The 21,765-nt window shown below is 34.3% G+C and overlaps 1 protein-coding gene across 2 annotated transcripts in view; it reads left to right on the forward strand.

Moving 5' to 3' along the window:
• Positions 1-21,765, forward strand: part of Zn72D (Zinc-finger protein 72D) — a 107,813-nt gene that overhangs the window by 43,523 nt on the left and 42,525 nt on the right. For both annotated transcript variants that reach the window (XM_089100543.1, XM_089100593.1), the window contains exons 5-7: positions 14,550-14,842; positions 17,574-17,692; positions 18,572-18,842. In XM_089100543.1, coding sequence (XP_088956669.1) covers positions 14,550-14,842; positions 17,574-17,692; positions 18,572-18,842 — 683 coding nt within the window. The remainder of the gene's footprint in view (positions 1-14,549; positions 14,843-17,573; positions 17,693-18,571; positions 18,843-21,765) is intronic.

Below are 21,765 nucleotides of genomic sequence, written 5' to 3' on the forward strand. Positions count from 1 at the left end.
CCCTGTGTGGCGTAACTGTATTGCCCTGTATATTTGATTATAGAAGTTTTTTCAATTAATTCCGGTTGGCCTTTGAATTCAGGTGCTGTTGGTTGGTATAAAATCCTTTTTTTTACCATTAAAAAAATCTATGATTGCCCGTTATTGCGCAACTGTATTGTCATTTATTGTGGAGGATAGAAATCTTTTAATTTAATTCTAGTTTAATTTTGAAATCAATTACTGTTCGATTGTGAAAAATCCATTTTTTTTAAACCATGAAAAATTTCTTTGAGCGCCAGTTGTGACTTAACAGTATTTCTGTTTGTTTTGGAGTTCAGAATTCTTTTAAATTTTTTATAATCTACTTTTGCATTCGGATAATGTTGGAGTTGAAAAAAACCAATTTTTTAAAACCAATGAAAAAACACTATGAGCGCCCTTTGTGGCGTAACTGTATTGCCCTTTCTATTGGAGGGTAGAAGTCTGTTAAATTAATTCTAGTTTACTTGTGCAATCGGTTACTGTTGGAGGTGAAAAAATCACATTTTTTTAAACCATGAAAAACCACTTTGAGCGCCCTTTGTGACGTAACAGTATTGCCCTTTGTATTGGAGTGTAGAATTATTTTAAATTAATTGGAGTTCTCGTTTGCAATCGGGTAATTTTGGTTGTTAAACAATCCCTTTTTTTAAACCATTAAAAACCCCATTTATCGCCCGTGTTGCCGAAACTATATTTCACTTTAGACTTGATGCAAGAAGTTTTTTCAATTAATTCTCGTATTCTTGTGCAATCAGTTACTGTTGGAGGTGAAAAAATCCATTTTTTTTTAACCAATGAAAAACCACTTTGAGCGCCCTTTGTGGCGTAACTGTATTGCCCTTTGTAATGGAGGGTAGAAGTCTGTTAAATTAATTCTAGTTTACTTTTGCAATCGGCTAATGTTGGAGGTGAAAAAAATAAATTTTTTTTTAAACCATGAAAACCACTTTGAGTGCTCTTTGTGACGTAACTGTATTGCCCTTTATCTAGAAGGGTAGAAGTCTGTTAAATTAATTCTAGTTTACTTGTGCAATCAGTTACTGTTGGAGTTGAAAAAATCCTATTTTTTTACCATGAAAAACCGCTCTGAGCGTCCTTTGTGGCGTAACTGTATTGCACATTATATTGGAGGGTAGAAGTCTGTTAAATTAATTCTAGTTTACTTGTGCAATCAGTTACTGTTGGAGGTGAAAAAATCCTTTTTTTTTTTACATGAAAAACCTCTTTGAGCGCCCTTTCTGGCGTAACTGTATTGCACTTTCTATTGGAGGGTAGAAGTCTTTTAAATTAATTCTAGTTCATTTGTGCAATCGGTTACTGTTGGAGGTGAAACAATCCCATTTTTTTAAACCATGAAAACCTCTTTGAGCGCCCTTTATGACGTAATAGTATTGTCCTTTGTATTGGTTGATATAAGTCTTTTAAATTAATTCTAGTTTCCCTTTGGATTCAGCTAATGTGGGTTTGTAAAAAATCCATTTTTTTTTTAACTTGAAAAACCTCTTTTAGCTCCCTTTGTGGCGCAACTATATGGACGTGTGTTATGGAGAGCAGAAGGCGGTTAAATTAATTCTAGTTTACTTTTGCAATCGGTTACTGTAGGAGGTGAAAAAAATCCTTTTTTTTTTAACCATTAAAAACCGCTTTGAGCGCCCTTTGTGGCGTAACTGTATTGCCCTTTATATTGGAGGATAGAAGTCTGTTAAATTAATTCTAGTTTACTTGTGCAATCGGTTACTGTTGGAGTTGAAAAAATCATTTTTTTTTTTCTATGAAAAACCTCTTAGAGCGCCCTTCGTGGCGTAACTGTATTGCCCTTTCTATTGGAGGATAGAAGCATGTTAAATTAATTCTAGTTTACTTGTGCAATCAGTTACTGTTGGAGGTGAAAAAATCCCTTTTTTTAAACCATGAAAAACCGCTTTGAGCGCCCTTTGTGGCGTAACTATATTGCCCTTTGTAATGGATGGTAGAAGTCTGTTAAATTAATTCTAGTTTACTTGTGCGATCGACTAATGTTGGAGTTGAAAAAAATAAATTTTTTTTAAAAAAGTGAAAACCGCTTTGAGCGCTCTTTGTGGCGTAACTGTATTGCCCTTTATATAGAAGGGTAGAAGTCTGTTAAATTAATTCTAGTTTACTTGTGCAATCGGTTACTGTTGGAGTTGAAAAAATCCATATTTTTTTTTTTAACCATGAAAAAACGCTTTGAGCGCCCTTTGTGGCGTAACTGTATTGCCCTTTGTTTTGGAGGTTAGAAGTCTGTTAAATTAATTCTAGTTTACTTGTGCGATCGACTAATGTTGGAGTTGAAAAAAATCAATTTTTTTTAAAACCGTGAAAACCGCTTTGAGTGCTCTTTGTGACGTAACTGTATTGCCCTTTATATAGAAGGGTAGAAGTCTTTAAAATTAATTCTAGTTTACTTTTGCAATCTGCTACTGTTGGAGGTGAAAAAATCCTTTTTTTTTTTACATGAAAAACCGCTTTGAGCGCCCTTTCTGGCGTAACTGTATTGCCCTTTCTTGTGGAGGATAGAAGTCTTTTAAATTAATTCTAGTTTACTTGTGCAATCGGTTACTGTTGGAGGTGAAAAAATCAATTTTTTTTTTAACCATGAAAAACCGCTTTGAGCGCCCTTTGTGGCGCAACTGTATTGCCCTTTGTATTGGAGGTTAGAAGTCTTTTAAATTAATTGGAGTTTTATAGTGCAATCGGTTTATTCGGTAGGTTAAAAAAACCATTTTCTTTTTAAACCATGATATACAGAATTTAGCGACCATTGGTTTTTATCTTGAGGTCCCTGGAGTTAGGTTTGTTGTTGCCTGTTCATTTAATACTGTTTTTCGTTTTCAATTAGCTAATTTTTTATGTGAAAAAAATCCTTTTTTATTTAACCATGAAAAACCGCTCTTTTCGTCCGTTGTTGTTTACCTATATTTACCGGGAGTTTGGATGGCAGATTTCTTAACAATTATTCGAGTTTACGTTTTAGATTAGTGAATTTAGTATGTTACCAAATCTCATTTTTTTACAATGAAAAACAGATATTAGCGCTCTTTGTGGCGTAACTGTATTGCCCTTTATACTGGAGGGCAGAAGTCTGTTAAATTATTTCTAGTTTACTTGTGCAATCGGTTACTGTTGGAGGGGAAAAAATCCATTTTTTTTAAACCATGAAAAACCGCTTTGAGCGCCCTTTGTGGCGTAACTGTATTGCCCTTTGTATTGGAGGGTAGAAGTCTGTTAAATTAATTGTAGTTTACTTGTGAAATCGGTTACTTTTGGTTTTGAAAAAAATTAATTTTTTTTTACCAATCGAAACCGCATAGAGCTCACGTTGTTGTTTATCAGTATGTCATTTTATTAAGGAGTTCAGATGGCTGTTTATGTATTGGTCTTTTACCATTTAAAATGTTTGCATGTGGATTTGAAAAAATCCATTTTTTTTTTAAACATTGAAAACCGCTTTGAGCGCCCTTTGTGACGTAACTGTATTTCCCTTTTTTTTGGAGGGTATAAGTCTGTTAAATTAATTATAGTTTACTTATGCAATAGGTTACTGTTGGAGGTGAAAAAATCCATTTTTTTTTACCATGAAAAACCGCTTTGAGCGCCCTTTGTGGCGTAACTGTATTGCCCTTTTTATTGGAGGGTAGAAGGCTTGTAAATTACTTTTAGTTTACTTTTGCATTCGGTTACTATTGGAGTGGAAAAAATTCCTATTTTTTTAAACAATGAAAAACCGCTTTGAGCGCCCTTTGTGGTGCAATAGTATTGCCCTTTATATTGGAGGGTAGAAGTCTGTAAATTAATTCTAGTTTACTTGTGCAATCGGTTACTGTTGGAGGTGAAAAAATCCATTTTTTTTAAAAATGAAAAACCACTTTGAGCGCCCTTTGTGTCGTAACTGTATTGCCCTTTGTATTAGAGGGTAGAAGGCTTTTAGATTATTATGGTTTACTTGTGCATTCAGTTAATGTTGGAGGTTAAAAAATTCTCTTTTTTTAAACAATGAAAAACCACTTTGAGTGCCCTTTATGGCGTAAATATATTGCCCTTTTTACTGGATGATAGAAGTACTTTAGATTAATTCTATTTTACTTTTTCACTCAGTTACGGTTGGAGTTTTAAAAATCCATTTTTTTTTTTAACCATGAAATACCGCTTTAAGTGCTGTGTTTGGCGTAAATGTATTTTCCTTTGTTTAGAAGAATAGAAGTATGTTAAATTAATTCTAGTTTACTTTTGCAATCTGTTACTGTTGGGGTTGAAAATATCCCTTTTTTTTTAAACAATGAAAAACCGCTTTGAGCGCCCTTTGTGGCGTAACTGTATTGCCCTTTGTATGGGAGAGTAGAAGTCTTTTCAATTACTTGTGGTTAACTTTTGAATTCTTTTACTTATGTAGTGTAAAAAATCCTTTTTTTTTACCATTAAAAACCGCTATGAGTGCCCTGTATGTCGTAACTGTTTTTTCATTTGTATTGGAGGATAGAAATCTTTTAAATTAATTCTAGTTTATTTGTGCAATCGGTTACTGTTGGAGGTGAAAAAATCCATTTTTTTTAAACCATGAAAAACCGCTCTGAGTTTCGAGGGTGGGTCAACATTCTGTTCCGGGGGTTTTTATTGCTTTTGTCTGTTAATGTTAGTCTAGTTTCCAGTTCTTTTGTTTAATTCTTTATTGTATAATTAACTTTTACTTTTAACCAATTGGAAACAGATCATATCTTCCTTGGTTGCTCCAATTAATTGCCCTGTGGAGATGAGTACAAAAGTATGTTAAATTTATTCTAATTTGCTTTTGCATTCGGTTACTGTTGGAGTTGAAAAAATCCATTTTTTTTTTTACCATTAAAAACCGCTTTGAGCGCCCTTTGTGGCGTAACTGTATTGCCCTTTGTTTTGGAGGGTAGAAGTCTTTTAAATTAATTCTAGTTTACTTGTGAAATCGGTTACTGTTGGTGGTGAAAAAAATCATTTTTTTTTTACCATGAGAAACCGCTCAGAGCTCCCTATGTGGCTTAACAGTATTGCCTTGTATATTGGAGGACAGAAGTATTTTAAATTATTTCTCTTTTGCTTTTGAATTTGGTTGCTGTTGGAGGGTAAAATTAACATTTTTTTTTACCATTAAAAACAGCTTAGAGTGCCCTGTATGGCGCAACTATATTGTCATTTTTTCTTGATGATAGAAATCTTTTAATTTATACTGTTTTAATTTTTCAATCATTTAATGATTTGGTTTTAATAATCTATTTTTTTTAAACAAATAAAAACTGCTTTGAGCTCTCTTTGTGGCGTAACAATATTGCCCTTTGTATTGGAGGGAAGAATTCTTTTAAATTATTTATAGTTTACTTGTGCAATCAGTTACTGTTGGAGGTGAAAAAATCCCTTTTTTTTAACCATGAAAAACCGCTTTGAGCGCCCTTTGTGGCGAAACTATATTGCCCTTTGTAGTGGGTGGTAGAAGTCTGTTAAATTAATTCTAGTTTACTTGTGCAATCGGTTACTGTTGTAGGTGTAAAAATCTTCTTTTTTTTACCATGAAAAACCGCTTTGAGCGCCCTTTGTGGCGTAACTGTATTGCCCTTTGGTTTGGATGATAGAAACCTGTTAATTTATTCTAGTTTAATTGTTCAATCGGTTACTGTTGGGGGTGAAATAATCCATTTTTTTTTAAAAACACATGAAAAACCGCTTTGAGTGCCCTTTGTGGCTTAACTGTATTGCCCTTTCTAGTAGAGGGTAGAAGTCTGTTAAATTATTCTAGTTTATTTGTGCAATCGGTTACTGTTCGAGGTGAAAAAATCCCTTTTTTTTAAACAATGAAAAACTACTTTGAGCGCTCGTCGTGGTGTAACTTTTGGGTACGTTATTAAGATGTGCAGAATTCTTTTAAAATTCTTATAACGTAAGTGTGAAATCTTTGAATTTTTTTTTTTGAAATATCCATTTTTTTACAATTGTAATAGTCACTTATCTTCGGTTTTGCTTCCAAATTATTTCCATGGGGCTTGTAGGGCCGTAATACTTTCAATGAATTCTAGCTTTCTTTTGAATTAGGCTTCTGCTGTAGTGTTAAAAATCAATTTTTTTTTATACCATTAAAAACCACTTTGAGCGCCCTTTGTGGTGAAACTGTATTGTAATTTGTAGTAGAGGGTAGAATTATGTTAAATAACTAACGTTATACTTGTTCAATAAGTTAATGTAGGAGGTTAAAATATCCATTTTTTTTTAACATGAAAAAACACTTTGAGCGCCCTTCGTGGCGTAACTGTATTTCCCTTTCTTTTGGAGGATAGAAGTCTGTTAAATTAATTCTAGTTTACTTGTGCAATCTGTTACTGTTGGAGGTGAAAAAATCCATTTTTTTTACCATGAAAAACCGCTTTGAGCGTCCTTTGTGGGGTAACTGTATTGCCTTTTATATTGGAGGGTAGAAGTCTGTTAAATTAATTCTAGTTTACTTGTGCAATCTGTTACTGTTGGAGGTGAAAATATCCATTTTTTTTACTATGAAAAACCGCTTTGAGCGCCCTGTGTGGAGTAACCGTATTGCCCTTTGTTTTGGAGGGTAGAATTCTGTTAAATTAATTCTAGTTTACTTTTGCAATCGACTAATGTTGGATTTGAAAAAAATCACTTTTTTTTTAAACAATGAAAACAGTTTTGAGTGCCCTTTCTCTAGTAACTTTATTGCCCTTTGTTTTGGTGGGTCGTAGTCTTTTAAATTAATTCGGTTTTACCTTTTATTTAATTTTAGGTTTTTGGGTGTATATTACATTTTTTTTTTACCATTAGAAATCTATCAGAGCTTCCTGTATTGGTCAACAGTATTTCCGTTTTTTTTGTAGTACAGAATGCTTTTATAAATTTTTTCTATTCTAACATTTCTTTCTGTTAACTCAGGGGTTGAAAAAATCCAATTTTTTTTATCACATGAAAAACCACTTTGAGCGCCCATTGTGGAGTAATAGTATTAACCTTTAGCGGTGTGGTTAGAAGCCTTTTAAATTAATTGTAGTTTACTTGTTCCATCGTTTTCTTTTTTATGTTAAAATATATATCTTTTTTAAAAAATTAAAAAACGCTTTGAGAGCCATTTGTGTCGAAACTGTATATCCCTTTGTATTGGAGTGTAGATGTCTGTTAAATTAATTTTAGTTTACTTGTGCAATCGGTTACTGTTGGAGGTGAAAAATCCATTTTTTTTACCATGAAAATATCGCTTTAAGCGCCCTTTGTGGCGCAACTGTATTGCCCTATTGTATTGGAGGGTAGAAGTCTGTTAAATGTTAATTCTAGTTTGATTGTGCACTCGGTTACGTTTGGTGGTTAAAAAATCCATTTTTTTTTTTACTATTATAAACCGCTCAAAGTGTCCGTTTTGGCGCAACCTTATTGTCAGGTGTTTTGGTGTGCTAAAGTCTTTACGTTTAGTTCTAGTTTACTAGTGAATTTAGCTACTTTGGGGGGTGAAAAAATCTATTTTTTTTAAACAAATAAAAAACGCTTTGAGCGCCCTTTGTGGTGTAACTGTATTGCCCTTTGTATTGGAGGGTAGAAGTCTCTTAAATGTGAATTCTAGTTTACTTTTTCAATCAGCTACTTTTGGTTGGTAAAAAATCCATTTTTTTTTTTTTAATATTATAAACCGCTTTTAGCGCCCTTCGTGGCGTAACTATATTTCGCGGTGTTTTGGTGGGTAGATTTAGTTTAGTTTAATTCTATTTCACTTTTGAATTCGGCTCGTGTTGGAGTTGAAAAAATCAATTTTTTTTAAACCAGGAAAAACCCCTTTGAGCGCCCTTTGTGGTGTAACTGTATTGCCTTTTATATATGAGGGTAAAAGTCTGTTAAATTAATTCTAGTTTACTTTTGCATTCGGTTACTGTTGGTGTGTAAAAAATCCATTTTTTTTTTAACATGATAAACCTCGTTGAGCGCCCGTTGTGGCGTAAATATATTGCCCTGTTTATTGGTGGGCAGAAGGATGTTAAATTAATTCTAGTTTACTTTTGCAATAGGGTTCTTTTGGAGGTGTAAAAATCCATATTTTTTTTTTAAACCAAGAAAAACAGCTTTGAGCACCCTTTGTGGCGTAAATGTTTTGCCCGTTGTTTTGTAGGTTAGAATTATTTTAAATTAATTAGAGTTTACTTTTGCAATAGTTTAGTTTTGGTGGTTAAAAAATCCATTTTTTTTTTACCATGAAAAACCGCTCTGAGCGTCCAATGTGGCTTAACTGTATTGCCCTTTTTATTGGAGGGTAGAAGTATTTTAAATTAATTCTATTTTAATTGTTCAATTGTTTTCTTTTGGTGTTTTAAAAATCCATTTTTTTTTTAAACCATGAAAAACCGCTTTGAGCGCCCTTTGTGGCGTAACTGTATTACCCTTTGTATTGGAGGGTAGAAGTCTGTTAAATTAATTCTAGTTTACTTGTGCAATCGGTTAATTTTGTAGGTTAAAAAATCCATATTTTTTAAACCATGAAAAACCGCTTTGAGCGCCCTTTGTGGCGTAACCGTATTGCCCTTTGTATTGGAGGGTAGAAGTCTGTTAAATTAATTCTAATTTACTTGTGCAATGGGTCACTGTTTAAAATGAAAATATCCAAGTTTGAAATGTTTGTATTTAGGCGGAAAACACTTGATTGTTAATTATAGTTTACTTGTGCAATCGGTTACTGTTTGAGGTGAAAAAATCCATTTTTTTTTTTACCATGAAAAACCACTTTTAGCGCCCTTTGTGGCGTAACTGTATTGCCGTTTGTATTGGAGTGTAGATGTCTTTTAAATTAATTCTAGTTTACTTGTTCAATGGGTCACTGTTTAAAATGAAAATATCCAAGTTTTAAATGTTTGTATTTATGCGGAAAACACTTGATGTTTAATTATAGTTTAATTGTGCAATAGGTTACTGTTGGAGGTGAAAAAATCCATTTTTTTTTTTTACCATGAAAAACCACTTTGAGCGCCCTTTGTGGCGTAACCGTATTGCCCTTTGTATTGGAGGGTAGAAGTCTGTTAAATCAATTCTAGTTTACTTGTGCAATCGGTTACTGTTGGAGGTGAAAAAAATCAATTTTTTTTAAAACCATGAAAAACCACTTTGAGCGCCCTTTGTGGTGTAACTGTATTGCCCTTTGTATTGGAGGGTAGAAGTCTGTTAAATTAATTCTAGTTTACTTTTGCAATCGGCTACTGTTGGAGGTGAAAAAATCCATTTTTTTTTTTTTTTTTAACCATTAAAAACCGCTTTGAGAGCCCTTTGTGGTGTAACTGTATTGCCCTTTTTATTGGAGTGTAGAAGTCTGTTAAATTAATTCTAATTTACTTGTGCATTCGGCTACTGTTGGAGTTGAAAAAATCTAATTTTTTTTTTCCATGAAAAACCGCTTTGAGCGCCCTTTGTGGAGTAACTGTATTGCCCTTTGTATTGGAGGGTAGAAGTCTGTTAAATTAATTCTAGTTTACTTGTGCAATCGGTTACTGTTGTAGGTGAAAAAATCCTTCTTTTTTTTTACCATGAAAAACCGCTTTGAGCGCCCTTTGTGGCGTAACTGTATTGCCCTTTGTATTGGAGGGTAGAAGTCTGTTAAATTAATTCTAGTTTACTTGTGCATTCGGTTACTTTTGGAGTTGAAAAAATCCATCTTTTTTAAACCATGAAAAACTGCTTTGAGTTTCCTTTGTGACGCAACTGTATGGCCGTTTGTATTGGAGTTCATAATGCTGTTAAATTAATTCTAGTATGCTTTTGAATTCGGTTGCTGATGTAGTTGAAAAAATCCTTTTTTTTACCATTAAAAACCGATGTTAGCGCACTTTATGGCGCAACTGTATTGCCCTTTGTATTGGAGGCTAGAAGTCTGTTAAATTAATTCTAGTTTACTTGTGCAATGGGTCACTGTTTAAAATGAAAATATCCAAGTTTGCAAATTTTGTATTTAGGAGGAAAACACTTGAGTGTGAATTGTAATCCTTAAGTTTATCCGAGGATTGACAGTCTGGCATGCTAAATGGACACTTTTAGTGCCTTTTGGACACTTTTTCACTCTGAGGGACACCGGGACACTATTGGGTCGAAAAAGGCAGCTTTTTGAGAAAAAGGACACTTTTTGGACATTTTTCCAAATCAAAAACCAAATGTCTTTATTTTCTTCATTTTTTTTATAAATACGACTGCTTTTAATTTGTACTTTACTTTTAAGCTTTGGCAACGTCTTGGGGATTTTTCTTAGATGTTTTTGGGCCCTGCGCGAACACTATTTATCAACCGAAGAGGAATAGGACCTAAATTCTTAAACAATATGGTATGCTAGAACTATCGAATCCATCTTTTTCTTCTATATTACGGTTGACGTTCGTCATCAAGTCGGTCAACTTCAAGGACCCACCTACTGCTGGTGGCAGAGTCACCAAGGCCGCTGAGAAGGCTGGAAAGAAGAAGTGAATGGCCATTCCCTTCTTGCGTGTTCCACGTAAATCCCTGTGACGTGTAGCCGTGTGCATATGGCTATTATTACACTGCTGTCATAGAAAGAAAGGAGTTTCGCAAAAAATCTGTGTTGTGCCTCAATTTTATTTATAGCCGCTAGCGAATGTTTCTGTTTTTTATTCTATACTTTCAGCTGTGATTTTTTGTTAAACGCTAGTTGCCAGTTTCTATCGAGAATAACTAAAGTGAATTTATTTCAATCGGCCTTGTCTTCTCACTTTTTAGTTTTCGAAAACGTCATTTTTGCTCAGGGCTACTTCTAAACAGTGTTGCCACCCTGACCTGAAAGAATTTACTAGATCTGAGAGGAAAAATTTACTAAATTGCATCTGTTTTTACTAAATGTTCAAAAATCTTTTTTGGTGTGTCCAGCTATCACCGCTCACGCACCATCAAGCATAGATTTTTATTATATAGGGATCATCAAAAGGATTTACGTAAACTTATTTCCCTTTTTCTCGTTCTTTTTCTATTTTCCTTATTTTTTTCGTTTTCACAGTATGGTTAAAAATTCCGGAACCTATAAGTTCAAAAATCCTTTTTCTATTATTATTATTTGGATGTACTACTGGATAGGCGTCATATTCCACATGCGGTGCATCCAAAAATTCAAAAAATAGTCTGGAATCTTGGATTCTGGAAATTCAGCTGATGGAGCCTGGGTTTGATTTATCAATGGTTTTCAGGTATTAAAATTCAGATATACTGAAAAACTAAAAAACACTCAGTGAAGAAAAACAGCTACAACTCATATTCACAAAGTACTTCAGGTGATGGTGTTCTGAGAATATGTGATGTGTTGGAAAGTGACGGCTTTTGAAATTGGTCCCCCAGTTTCCGTTTTTAGGTTTGAAATCTAAATCCTTCAATTTTGCAATTTTAAGAGGAAATTTGCCAGTTTTAAAACACTAATTGGGCTGGTTTTTAAATAAGGGATAAGCTGCTTACAAAGAATTCTGGCAAATTTTAAAGCAATTAATTTAGGATTTTTTTTGAACTGATTTTTTTCTGGATTCTCTCTCGTTCGTATTCAAGGGAATCAAAACCCAATACAATCTATGTCCCTTCAAAACGGAAATGACTTAATAGGCTACCGGTTTAGTTGTAGAATTATTTAAATTAAAAAGTACACCTCAAATTGGACTAGGGTTGCCAAGAAAAAGAAAACTTATGTAACATAAAATAATTAGTTTAAAAAATATCATTGTGTCAATAGTCTTCATGTCAGACAAATCATACAAATTGAAAAATAAGAAGAAAAATATGTAGCCACAATTAAAAAAAGTCGTACTTAAAAGGCTTTAATCGTACTCGGGCTCATCCGAATTTAAAGTATCCATAGTGTCGAGTTCTGACTGAAGGGATCTACTTGTTTCCATTTCTTGATAGCCCGAGTCAAATCGCTGGGGATCACCCAGTCATGCACTCCACTTGACCTGAGAACAAGTTGCTTCGTTTTCATCAGAGACGAAACACTCGAGACATTTAACGTATTCGGGTTTTTAGTTTTGATGACCGATAAAATCAAGAACTGTCTCTCTGTTCCAGCAATTGAATGGGGCAAGCTGCAGCGAGTCAGAAAGAACTTGGGCAAGTATGGAAAAAGTTCGTTTCCAACAGCGTCTTTAAAGGGACAAAGCTAACTAACAAACGTAACAGCTGTTATGAGAGTCAGGGAAAATTTTCTGAAAGCAAATTAAGCTGGCATACCAGTCCTGATTTTAAAAAGTTTGCCTTTCAAAGCAAGTATCAAGAAGAAGCCTAAAGAAAAGTAGAGATTTTTAAGCGCTAGGCTTGACGCGAAATCGCAAAAATGACAGAAATGGTAGCCATAATATTTAACTTAATCGAAATCAGGTTTTGTAATGAACGGACCCTAATTGTTTTACTGAATTCATGGAAAATAAAAAAAGTTTTGTTTCCTAAAAATCAAGACTTTTTACTAGATTTCGGAAAATTCACTAGATCTTTTAAACTTACTAGATTTCTTTTTATTTTACTAGATCTAGTAAAATCCTACTGACGATGGCAACCCCACTTCTAAATGTTCAGAAAACGGCAAGATAGAGGAGTTATTAAACGATTTTAAATCATTTGAACAACCAGTTGGCTGAGTGGTTAAGGTGATCGACGTCTTTTGTTTAACTTTAAAACCATGTAGGTCAAAATAGAAATTTCGTTTCTACAGCCGTTCGTACCTTGTCGCACACAAAGATCCTTAATAGCTACCGAAGATCAAAGACTCGTATCTTTTTCGCATAACTTATGAAAATGCCGAAGTGAAAATAAATCTCTGGTTGGTTCTTTCCTTTTCGACTAAAATAGGTAGCGGTATCGATAATCGATATGACATTTCACTCTGTTGACATTCTCATGACGAATTTTTCTCTGCCATCTCTTCAAATTGGACTAGCACTAAACTTAATTTATATGTAGTGTTAATGTCAAAGCTGGAAATACCTGCAGATCTCATGCAGGTAACAGACCGCTAGGTGGCAGAACTAAGAAGGACGAATTTCAAAGGTTTTTTGGCCCTTTTTCACAGGTTTTGAAAATTCTTAGTGGCAACCCTGTATTTTGGCTAATTACCTAGAGCGACACTAAAAGTGTCCATTTTTGGCTGATTTGGACACTTTTGTCCCTAAAAATTTTGGCAACCCTGCTGACAGTTACAGTTCTCAAGCAAAAGAAGTTAAGATGAAAATTTACAAACGGGTTTAAAGGTGCACGAGATTTTACTGACCAATATATTTTATCTTCAACATCAAATTAGTGAGTAAGAACAAAGTGGATGTTCTGTTCAACAAGTCGCTCAAATGTATTCTAGCGTGCCTGTCTATGAAGAAAAGGCGTTTTAGGGTGATCTATTTACTGTAAGGGAGAACAGGAGGGGGCAACACCCCTCGTTTACAGAACAATTTCTTTTTGTTTTTAGTTTAAGTGTCGTTCCTTGCTTTTATTTAAATAAATATAACTTGTTGCTTTTTTTAAGTTAATTTCTGATCGTTTTCAAATCCTGTCTAGACATATCCAAGATTTAAGGGAAGCTACCGCCGTCATAAGCCCACTGCCTGTAGTTTAATTACATATAATCAATACTTTGAATTGATTGGTAGTGTCCTACATTGGTGACGTGAAAATTAGCCTGAGAATTAAGACATTTCACTGGCAATTAATTTATTTTAATGAAGGGTGAGGGGTGCCACACCGCAAAGGGACGAAACCAAAGCCGCGTTTTCAGGCTCAGCGGGTTCGAACACGAGTTGTTGTCGTCTAGTTTCAAGTTTCTAGTTTTTCGTCTAGTTTCAGCGGGTTCGTAGTTTCAACCCCGTGTTTGATGCACTAGATGCACTAGACGAGAACAACCCGTCTTTAAACACGGGTTGTTCTCGTCTAGTGCATCAAGCGTTGTGCATCAGTGCATCAAACACTGGGTTAAAACTTCGAACCCGCTGAAACTAGACCAAATTCTACAAACTTGAAACTAGACGAGAACAATCAGTGTTCGAACCCGCTGAGTCTGAAAACGCGGCTCAAATCTTCGATTTTTTTTTTTTTTGCTGTCTCCTGTTCAAATTGTTGCGAAAATAATTAATGGTAGATGGCCTCTAAGTATTGCAAAACGAGCATAAGTTTCAAATCATTTCGATTAGTAAAAATAACCCGTTTTCCTGGTCTGGTTGATTGGGTTTGACTGCTTGGTTATACGGGGCCCAGAGATCGACCCTGCTGTAGCGACAACCGCAGGGCTAACGCAGGGACCTTATTAGTCAAGAAGTGTCGTTAATCTGATTGCTAACTTACATAACATTGTATGGCCTGTGGTTGCGCAGTGGGTTTGACTTCAGCTGATAGTTTGCTGACTTCAGCTGACAGTGGGTTTGTCTTCAGTAATACGAGACCCAGAGATCGATCCCGGCCGTATTAACGCACTGCAGGGCTGACGCAGGGACCCTAGCAGTCAAGATGCGTCGTTAATCCGATTACTTATTTCGTACCTTGTTTTCCAGCTGGCAAAGGAGCTTCAACTGCCGCCGCACCTGCTGCTGTCAAAGATGCCACTCCTGCAGCTGATGCTGTTAAAGATGACAAAGTAGCCAGTGAAGTTGCTAATGCTGTTCGTATCCTTGAAGAAGAAAAGAATGTTCAACCTATAGGACAAGAATTTGTGGAAGAAGTGAAGACGGACGACGGACGCGTTGTCAACTATCATTGCAAGTTATGTGATTGTCGCTTCACCGATCCTAACGCCAAGGATATGCATATGAAAGGGCGTCGTCATCGTTTGGCTTACAAAAAGAAGGTAAGCATACCTGCTATGTATTCTGCTTTTGGAATTAGGAACATGGTACGTTTGGAATATCGGAATGTGAGCTATTCTTATAAAACTTTTTTTTTATACTATATATATAGATATATATATATATATATATATATATATATATATATATATATATATATATATATATATATATATATATATATATATATATATATATATATATATATATATATATATATATATATATATACTATTTCGTTCTCTATGTTTGTGCCCAGGCAGCAATTTTGACCGAGACCGAGTCTGTTGATTTTGAATTGAAAATCCGGTATTTTGTAGTAGGTATCAAGACATGGCTAATTTTAGAAAAAGGCAAGACGGATAGTCCGAGCAATTGAGAGGCAAATGTTTCAATGGTGGGGGTAAGTATAACTCTCTTATTGGACAAATACTTGTGTGTTAGTTTTTGGAAAGACACGCCTGACTAGTCTTGCTGCCTACTGCAAGTCATATATATATATATATATATATATATATATATATATATATATATATATATATATATATATATATATATATATATATATGTATATATATATTAGTAATTATTATTTATATTATTATTAACTATTACCTTATCGTATTACATTTTTATACTGTTATTTTTATACTATTTTTAACTTGAGAACCTTTTTTTTTAGGATTTAATTTAAATCACTTGTTTTGCTTTTAGTATAGAACGTTTGTGAGGACATTCTAAAAATGAAAAACAATTATTAGTTAATTCTTTTAAGGATTAAGATAAAAGTGACACCTGCTTTCTATATTGATCTGAATGATATTCTTATGAAAAGACGCTATCAAAGTTCGGCTTATAAGAAAAGAGCAAAGATACTTATTATTGGCCTATTTATAGAATTAATTGCAAAAGTGGAATATATGCACTTCAGATGTAAGGTGAATCAAGGCGATCTGAGCTGTTTTTTTTTTTTTTTTTTTTTTTTTTTTTTTTTTTTTTTTTTTTTTACATTCCTTAAATATTTGATTAATACGAATAATTTTGACTTTTGAATTAATGGTTGCTTTTTTAGAATCCTTTTGTCTTAATTCGTGCAAAATAGTTTTTTATATTCAAGCACATAATTTTGTGCAAGAAATATCGAATTAACCATGGACATCACCGGGTGATTGATGTATTAAAAACCAGAACCAAAAATTTATTGTTTTACACAGTTTTCTTTAACTTTCAGACTTGTCGAGAATTTTTGACTTGATAGTTTCGACTTTTTCCATAAGTTTTACCTAACCTAATTAGAAGTACCAGAAAACTGAACAGGATCGATCCTAAAGTCGTCATTTTTTTTTCTTGAGTCCCTTTAGGCAAAAAAGGTAATTGAATGTTTTCTTTATGGCAAGATTTATGGTGTCGTAAATATACGATCAGTTACTACTAACCTTGAGAATTAGGTAATTACCAGCTGTAGGGTCAACCCACACAACAGACTAGAACTCCAGAGACAACATAGCTTTATAGTTATACGTAAACTGGTACAATCGGGGCACATGGGCGCGCCATATCCCCCTGTTCTTAAAACCTATTGTAAGATCTCTGAAACACGTACGTTGTCAAATTATTTGGCCCAATAATATTCAGATATAGCCCTTAACCTGAACTAGTGATGTTTGAATTTTCAATTCTTATATAAAATTCCTTGCAAGTCAATACAACTATCCCAGTACAAACCTTTTCTGCAATATATCCCCTACCTCTCCACAGGAATTATTTTCATACTAGGTTTTTTTCTTCTTTTTTTGTAATTTAGGGTTATGCATCCAGTACTAATATCATTCTGTACTTACATATGGATATTTTACTTACTAAAAATTAAAGTTCGTCCAACCACTTTAAAGCAAAAGGTCAGCGCTATAATAAAGTGAAAAATACAGTAAGGCTCTAGTTAATTGTTTGTTATTAACTTAATCCTAAAATTGCCATTAAATTAAGCAAAAGTTGTTAACAGTTGATTTTTTTTTTTTTTTTTGTAATACAAAAATTGAACATGTTGTTTCATTATCTGGTGCAGTGGAACGTAATAACAAAATAGTTACATTAATTATTTATTAGTTAATATTATTGTAAAAGTAATAACAATTATCATTCATGACAATTACCTTCCGCACCGCAGCCTAAGTGTTAGTTCTAGTGTCCTTCATTTTAAAATAGTTATGTGAATAAGCTCTAACTTACCAACCAGTTTTGAAAGAAAAACCGACCATCAAAAAGATTCAGTTTGACACTTGGTAGTAAAGTTCTGAACTATTACTAACCACTCGCCGCAGCACCAAGCCACCTGAGGCCGACGCAGCTACGCGCGCTCCTCTATTACAATGTATTCAGTGCCTCCCTCTTTATAGCCCCCCAAAAAAAAATTCAGTTTCCCATAAATCTTTCCTTAAGGCCTCCAACCTTATTCGGGGGCGATCTGCTTTTCGTTGGGCCCTAGATGGTTGTTAGAAAAGGATCATCTTGGATAATATGTCATTCTTTATCTGTAGTACGTGTTCTAGTCATGTAAATGTTTCTTATAGCCCTACATTATAGCCCTAGAAACTGGATCGGTACTGAACGGGATCTACTACACGGGAGCTCTAAAGGTGGGGCCAGTAACACGAGTTAACCCATGCCTTACCCAGATTGCATTATTGGTCAGTCTATAGGATCCTTTTATGACAATATTTATTATTACTTCAGGTTGATCCAACTTTGAGTGTTGAAATGAAACCATCGTCTCGTCGCCAAAAGGCTGAGTCTGAAAGAGAACGTCGCCAGAGACTCAAGGAAGAGGCCATGAGAAAACGCAGAGAAGAAATGTAAGTATATGATACTTACTTCTAGTTTTGTTTTTGTGGAGGGTAAGAAAGCAATCGATTTTCTTTCAAGAAAACAAGAATTGGTATATGTATTTGATGGATTTTTACTGGGAAATACGGCAAATTCCTTATTGAGACAAAAAGATTGATTCCTTGATTCCTTTTTTAAATTCTTCAGATAAAAAATGACAGTTTCAGGCCCCAAGTTTCTAATCAGGAAGGGGCAAATAGTTAGTGTTGTTGTTAGTATAAGTCTATTCTAGGACGCTTAAACAAGCCCTGACTGGGTACTAGACTTACCCCCCCCCCTCCATCCCCCCACATACTACACACGGACAATATTTAATAAACTACCTTAAAAGAAAGAACTAGATATGTAGCAGTAAAAGATTAACCCAAGTATTTTAGAGTGGACCCAGAAAAACTTAATGATTAATATTTTCTATCCGAGTAATTGATCTATTTATCACAATTTTTCCTAAAGTGTTTTACTTTACCCCGCGACATACAAGTTAAGTTTTGGGGAGGTACGTGTTGCACCAGTTCGGTGAAGATGTATATATATATCTCATGCGTCTCAGTTTTATGTCACAGGCTAAAATTAACAACTGGAGAACGAAATTACGATAATTTTTTTTCTGCACTAACAATTTCATTATTCCAGAAAAAGTTATTCATAATGCAACTCATTTATTTTATATAAAAAAAAATTTGTTTTAATAAATTTATTTATTCTTTGTTATCACCTTCTGTATTTACCAAAGAATAAAAAAAAATATTGCTTTCAAAATACATCTTTTTTTCCAGAGGGGCACTCAGTGTTATGAAAATTGTAGAAGTCTTTTAGAATCAGTGTTTGAATTTGAATAATTATTCCAGGGTTGCCAATATGCAAGAAGACGAAGGAGCAATGTGGGACCAGTTTCGACGTCATGAAGATGAAGTTAACTACATAGAATATATGGAATGGTGCCGCCAGTATGGTCCTGGTTTTAGAGGACCACAAATGGGACCTCGTATGCCAGTCGGAATGGGACATCCTCCAATGGGCATGATGCCGCCTATGGGTATGGTTGGTATGCCACCTATTTTTCCACAGTCATATGATGACAGGCATGTCAATGCTAAGCATCAGTCACTCTTTCCAGAGGTTAGTTTGTGTTCATAAATTTTCGGTTTTATCTAGTATGCTTACAATATGTCCTCTAAATCCTTCGATAGACCATTTTACGAAATCGAAATTCCAATGTTGTTAAAAAAAAAAAACTTATAAATAATTATAGGGAATGAAAAAGTTACAATTTTAGATGAATACCTAAAATTGTCTTGAAAGATAATTGCCTGGTCGATTCAGCAAATGACGTTATATACTATAAACCAGCCTGATAGTAGTTTCCGAGATATCGCTGTTATTATCTCGTTCAGTCTTCATTGGAAATGTTTCATCCCTTAAACTAACAGCGAGTATTATAATAATCGCTAACTTACGTTTTAACTTACCTTTAGAAGGCAACATAAGTTTAAGGGTTAGCTTACCTTTCTTTTCTAAAATCGTTTTTCTAAAATCCTTTTCTTAATTATATAATTTTCCCTTATATTCTTTAGTGGTGTAATAATTTATCAGCCTTTTTTCCCTTAAAACTTCTAGTTCCATTCCAGCTATCATTGTTAACTATAGCCTAAGGCTGATAAGGCCTTGAATCATTGAGTTAAGTCTCTGAGAATGCTGAGCCACAGCTATGTCAACTATTTTTTCCGAAATACAGGAAAAAAAGTTATAAACACCTGAAATTAAATAAGTTGTATAACATACTTGAAATCGCCCTGACAGGATTCTAGAAGCTCGTCGATGTCAATGGACTTAATTGTGTTCAAAATAACAGAATAGAATGTTATATCAGTGTATTAATGCAAAGAGTATGGGTAATTTGTAAGAGTGGAAACTGGCACTAGTGTCGGCAAAAAAAAACTGTTGACGCTATCTAGCGTTTGGCGACACTTGCCATTTCTTAGTGTAATAATAAGAATAATTAGTGTAATTAGTAAAATTAGGGTATTAATAAGTGTCCAATCTCAGCCAGTAAAATGAATACAGAGCTTGAAAAAGCCAAGCGTTTCCTAATGCTAGATGGGGTTGGTAGTGGGTTTTTTTTTTTTTTTTTTTTTTTTTTTTTTTTTTTTTTTTTGTCAACACGCTCCATTTTTCACTATTATACTCTTCAGGTTAATATAACAAAAGTGTCAGTAGAAATCGGAAACATGTCATGAAAGTTCGCAGGATTTTTATTTAACGTGAGGAAAGAATATTCAGCGGGGGATCAATCAACTTAAATAAACGTCACAAGTAGACGAAGTGTGTGGAAATATGTATATGTAATTTTGGGAAGAATTGCGGAAATCGTGAGTGTGAGAGTGAGGCACGGGTTGAAATGATCCTCTTGTGATGCATAGGGGCTTGAAATATAATATGCCTCTACTGATTTTTTTTTTTCCAAATTTTTTTTTAACCTCTACTTATAAATGAAATCGACCTATGGAGTAGGGCCCATCATGAATAAGGGAGCTGATTGTTTAGTCTTGTTTAGTCTGGGAAGGTATTAATAATAGAATACTAATTGCTCATTTTATGACTTGAAAGTTCAGGGTATCAGTTATAGTAGTATATGCCCCTGTAGAACCGACTGACGGAGATACTAGTGACTCAGAAGAATTTTACTTACAGTTACAGAAGGAAATTTCTACCTGGGACAGGGTCGCAGGCAGAAATGTGATGTCTTTACTAGATTTTAACTCCCAAGTCGGTAGAGTTAGGGATAGATGGTATCCTAGCCTAGGTAAATTTGGTATAGGAAAAGAAAACAGTGATGGCTACGGACGTTTGCAATTTTGTAGGTATAGCAATCTAGTTATAACAAATACGGTGTTTGGTGATAAGATGGGCGATAAGTTAACATGGTATTCACGTGATGGTAATACAGCAAATCTTTTTGATTATGTTATAGTAAACCGAAGACTAGTAGGATCAATACAATATAGTAGGGTATACATGAGTTCTTTTATTGATGTTAAAAGTAAAGATCACCACCTAGTAGTGTCTAGGGTTAATTTAAAGCTGAAATTTCGGAAGGGTAACTACCTCCCGGGAAGTTATGATGCTGGTAGACTCCAGAATGAGAATTTGAGAGAGAATTTCCAGGAACAGTTGAATACTAAGCTTCAGAGTTTAAAATTTGACAATGTTGAAGATGGTTGGAAAATTTTTTGAAAAACGATTTATGAAGTTTCTGATGGTGTCTTAGGGAAGAAAGTTAGGACTGCAGCTAGGAATATTTGGTGAAAAAGCTTTATGGTTAATAGAGAGGAGGGTCATGTACAAGAATTAGCAAAGGTCTTATCCTTGCATGGTATACCAGACAAATTCATTAAAGTAATTAGTGCTTTGTACTGGAATAACACTGCTGCAGTTAAGGTAGGAAATGAGGTTAGCAGTTGCTTTCGTAGTAAATCAGGAGTTAAGCAGGGTTGTGTTCCATCCCCCTTTATATGGATTATTTTGATGGACTCTGTCTTAAGGAGCACAGGAAATGCAATGGGAGACCGGAATCAAATTGGGACAAAAAAATCTCCATGACTTAGATTATGCTGATGATTTAAGCATCCTAGATGAAAGTGTGAGCAAAATGAATGAACTTTTAGAGGTTTTGCGAGTTGAATTACAATCAAGTATTTTGCAGGCATCAAGACATGGCTAATTGTAGAAAAAGCCAAGACAAATAGTCCGAGTGATTGATAGGCAAATCTGGGATATGCCCTTTTTAGGATTGTATAAAAATAATTTCATTTCATTGGTCAATAGATAAGTCTATCTATCACCCGTCCGTCCATATGTTGTTCCTAGGACAGAACTAATGTAGATGGTCATAGAATTAAGGGATGAAAGATGGAATTGATTTTGGGTTGACGTGTGACTGACAATTAATGTTAAGAAGACTAAGTCACTAAGGCTAGGAATAAGTGAAGATAAAAAGGTGACGTTGGGTAACGAAAAGATTGATCAAGCATGTAGCTTCACT

This window comes from Artemia sp. Qi Xiang Cuo, chromosome 1, assembly GCF_049724085.1.
Source record: "Artemia sp. Qi Xiang Cuo chromosome 1, ASM4972408v1, whole genome shotgun sequence".
Classification (NCBI taxonomy): Eukaryota; Metazoa; Arthropoda; class Branchiopoda; order Anostraca; family Artemiidae; genus Artemia; species Artemia sp. Qi Xiang Cuo.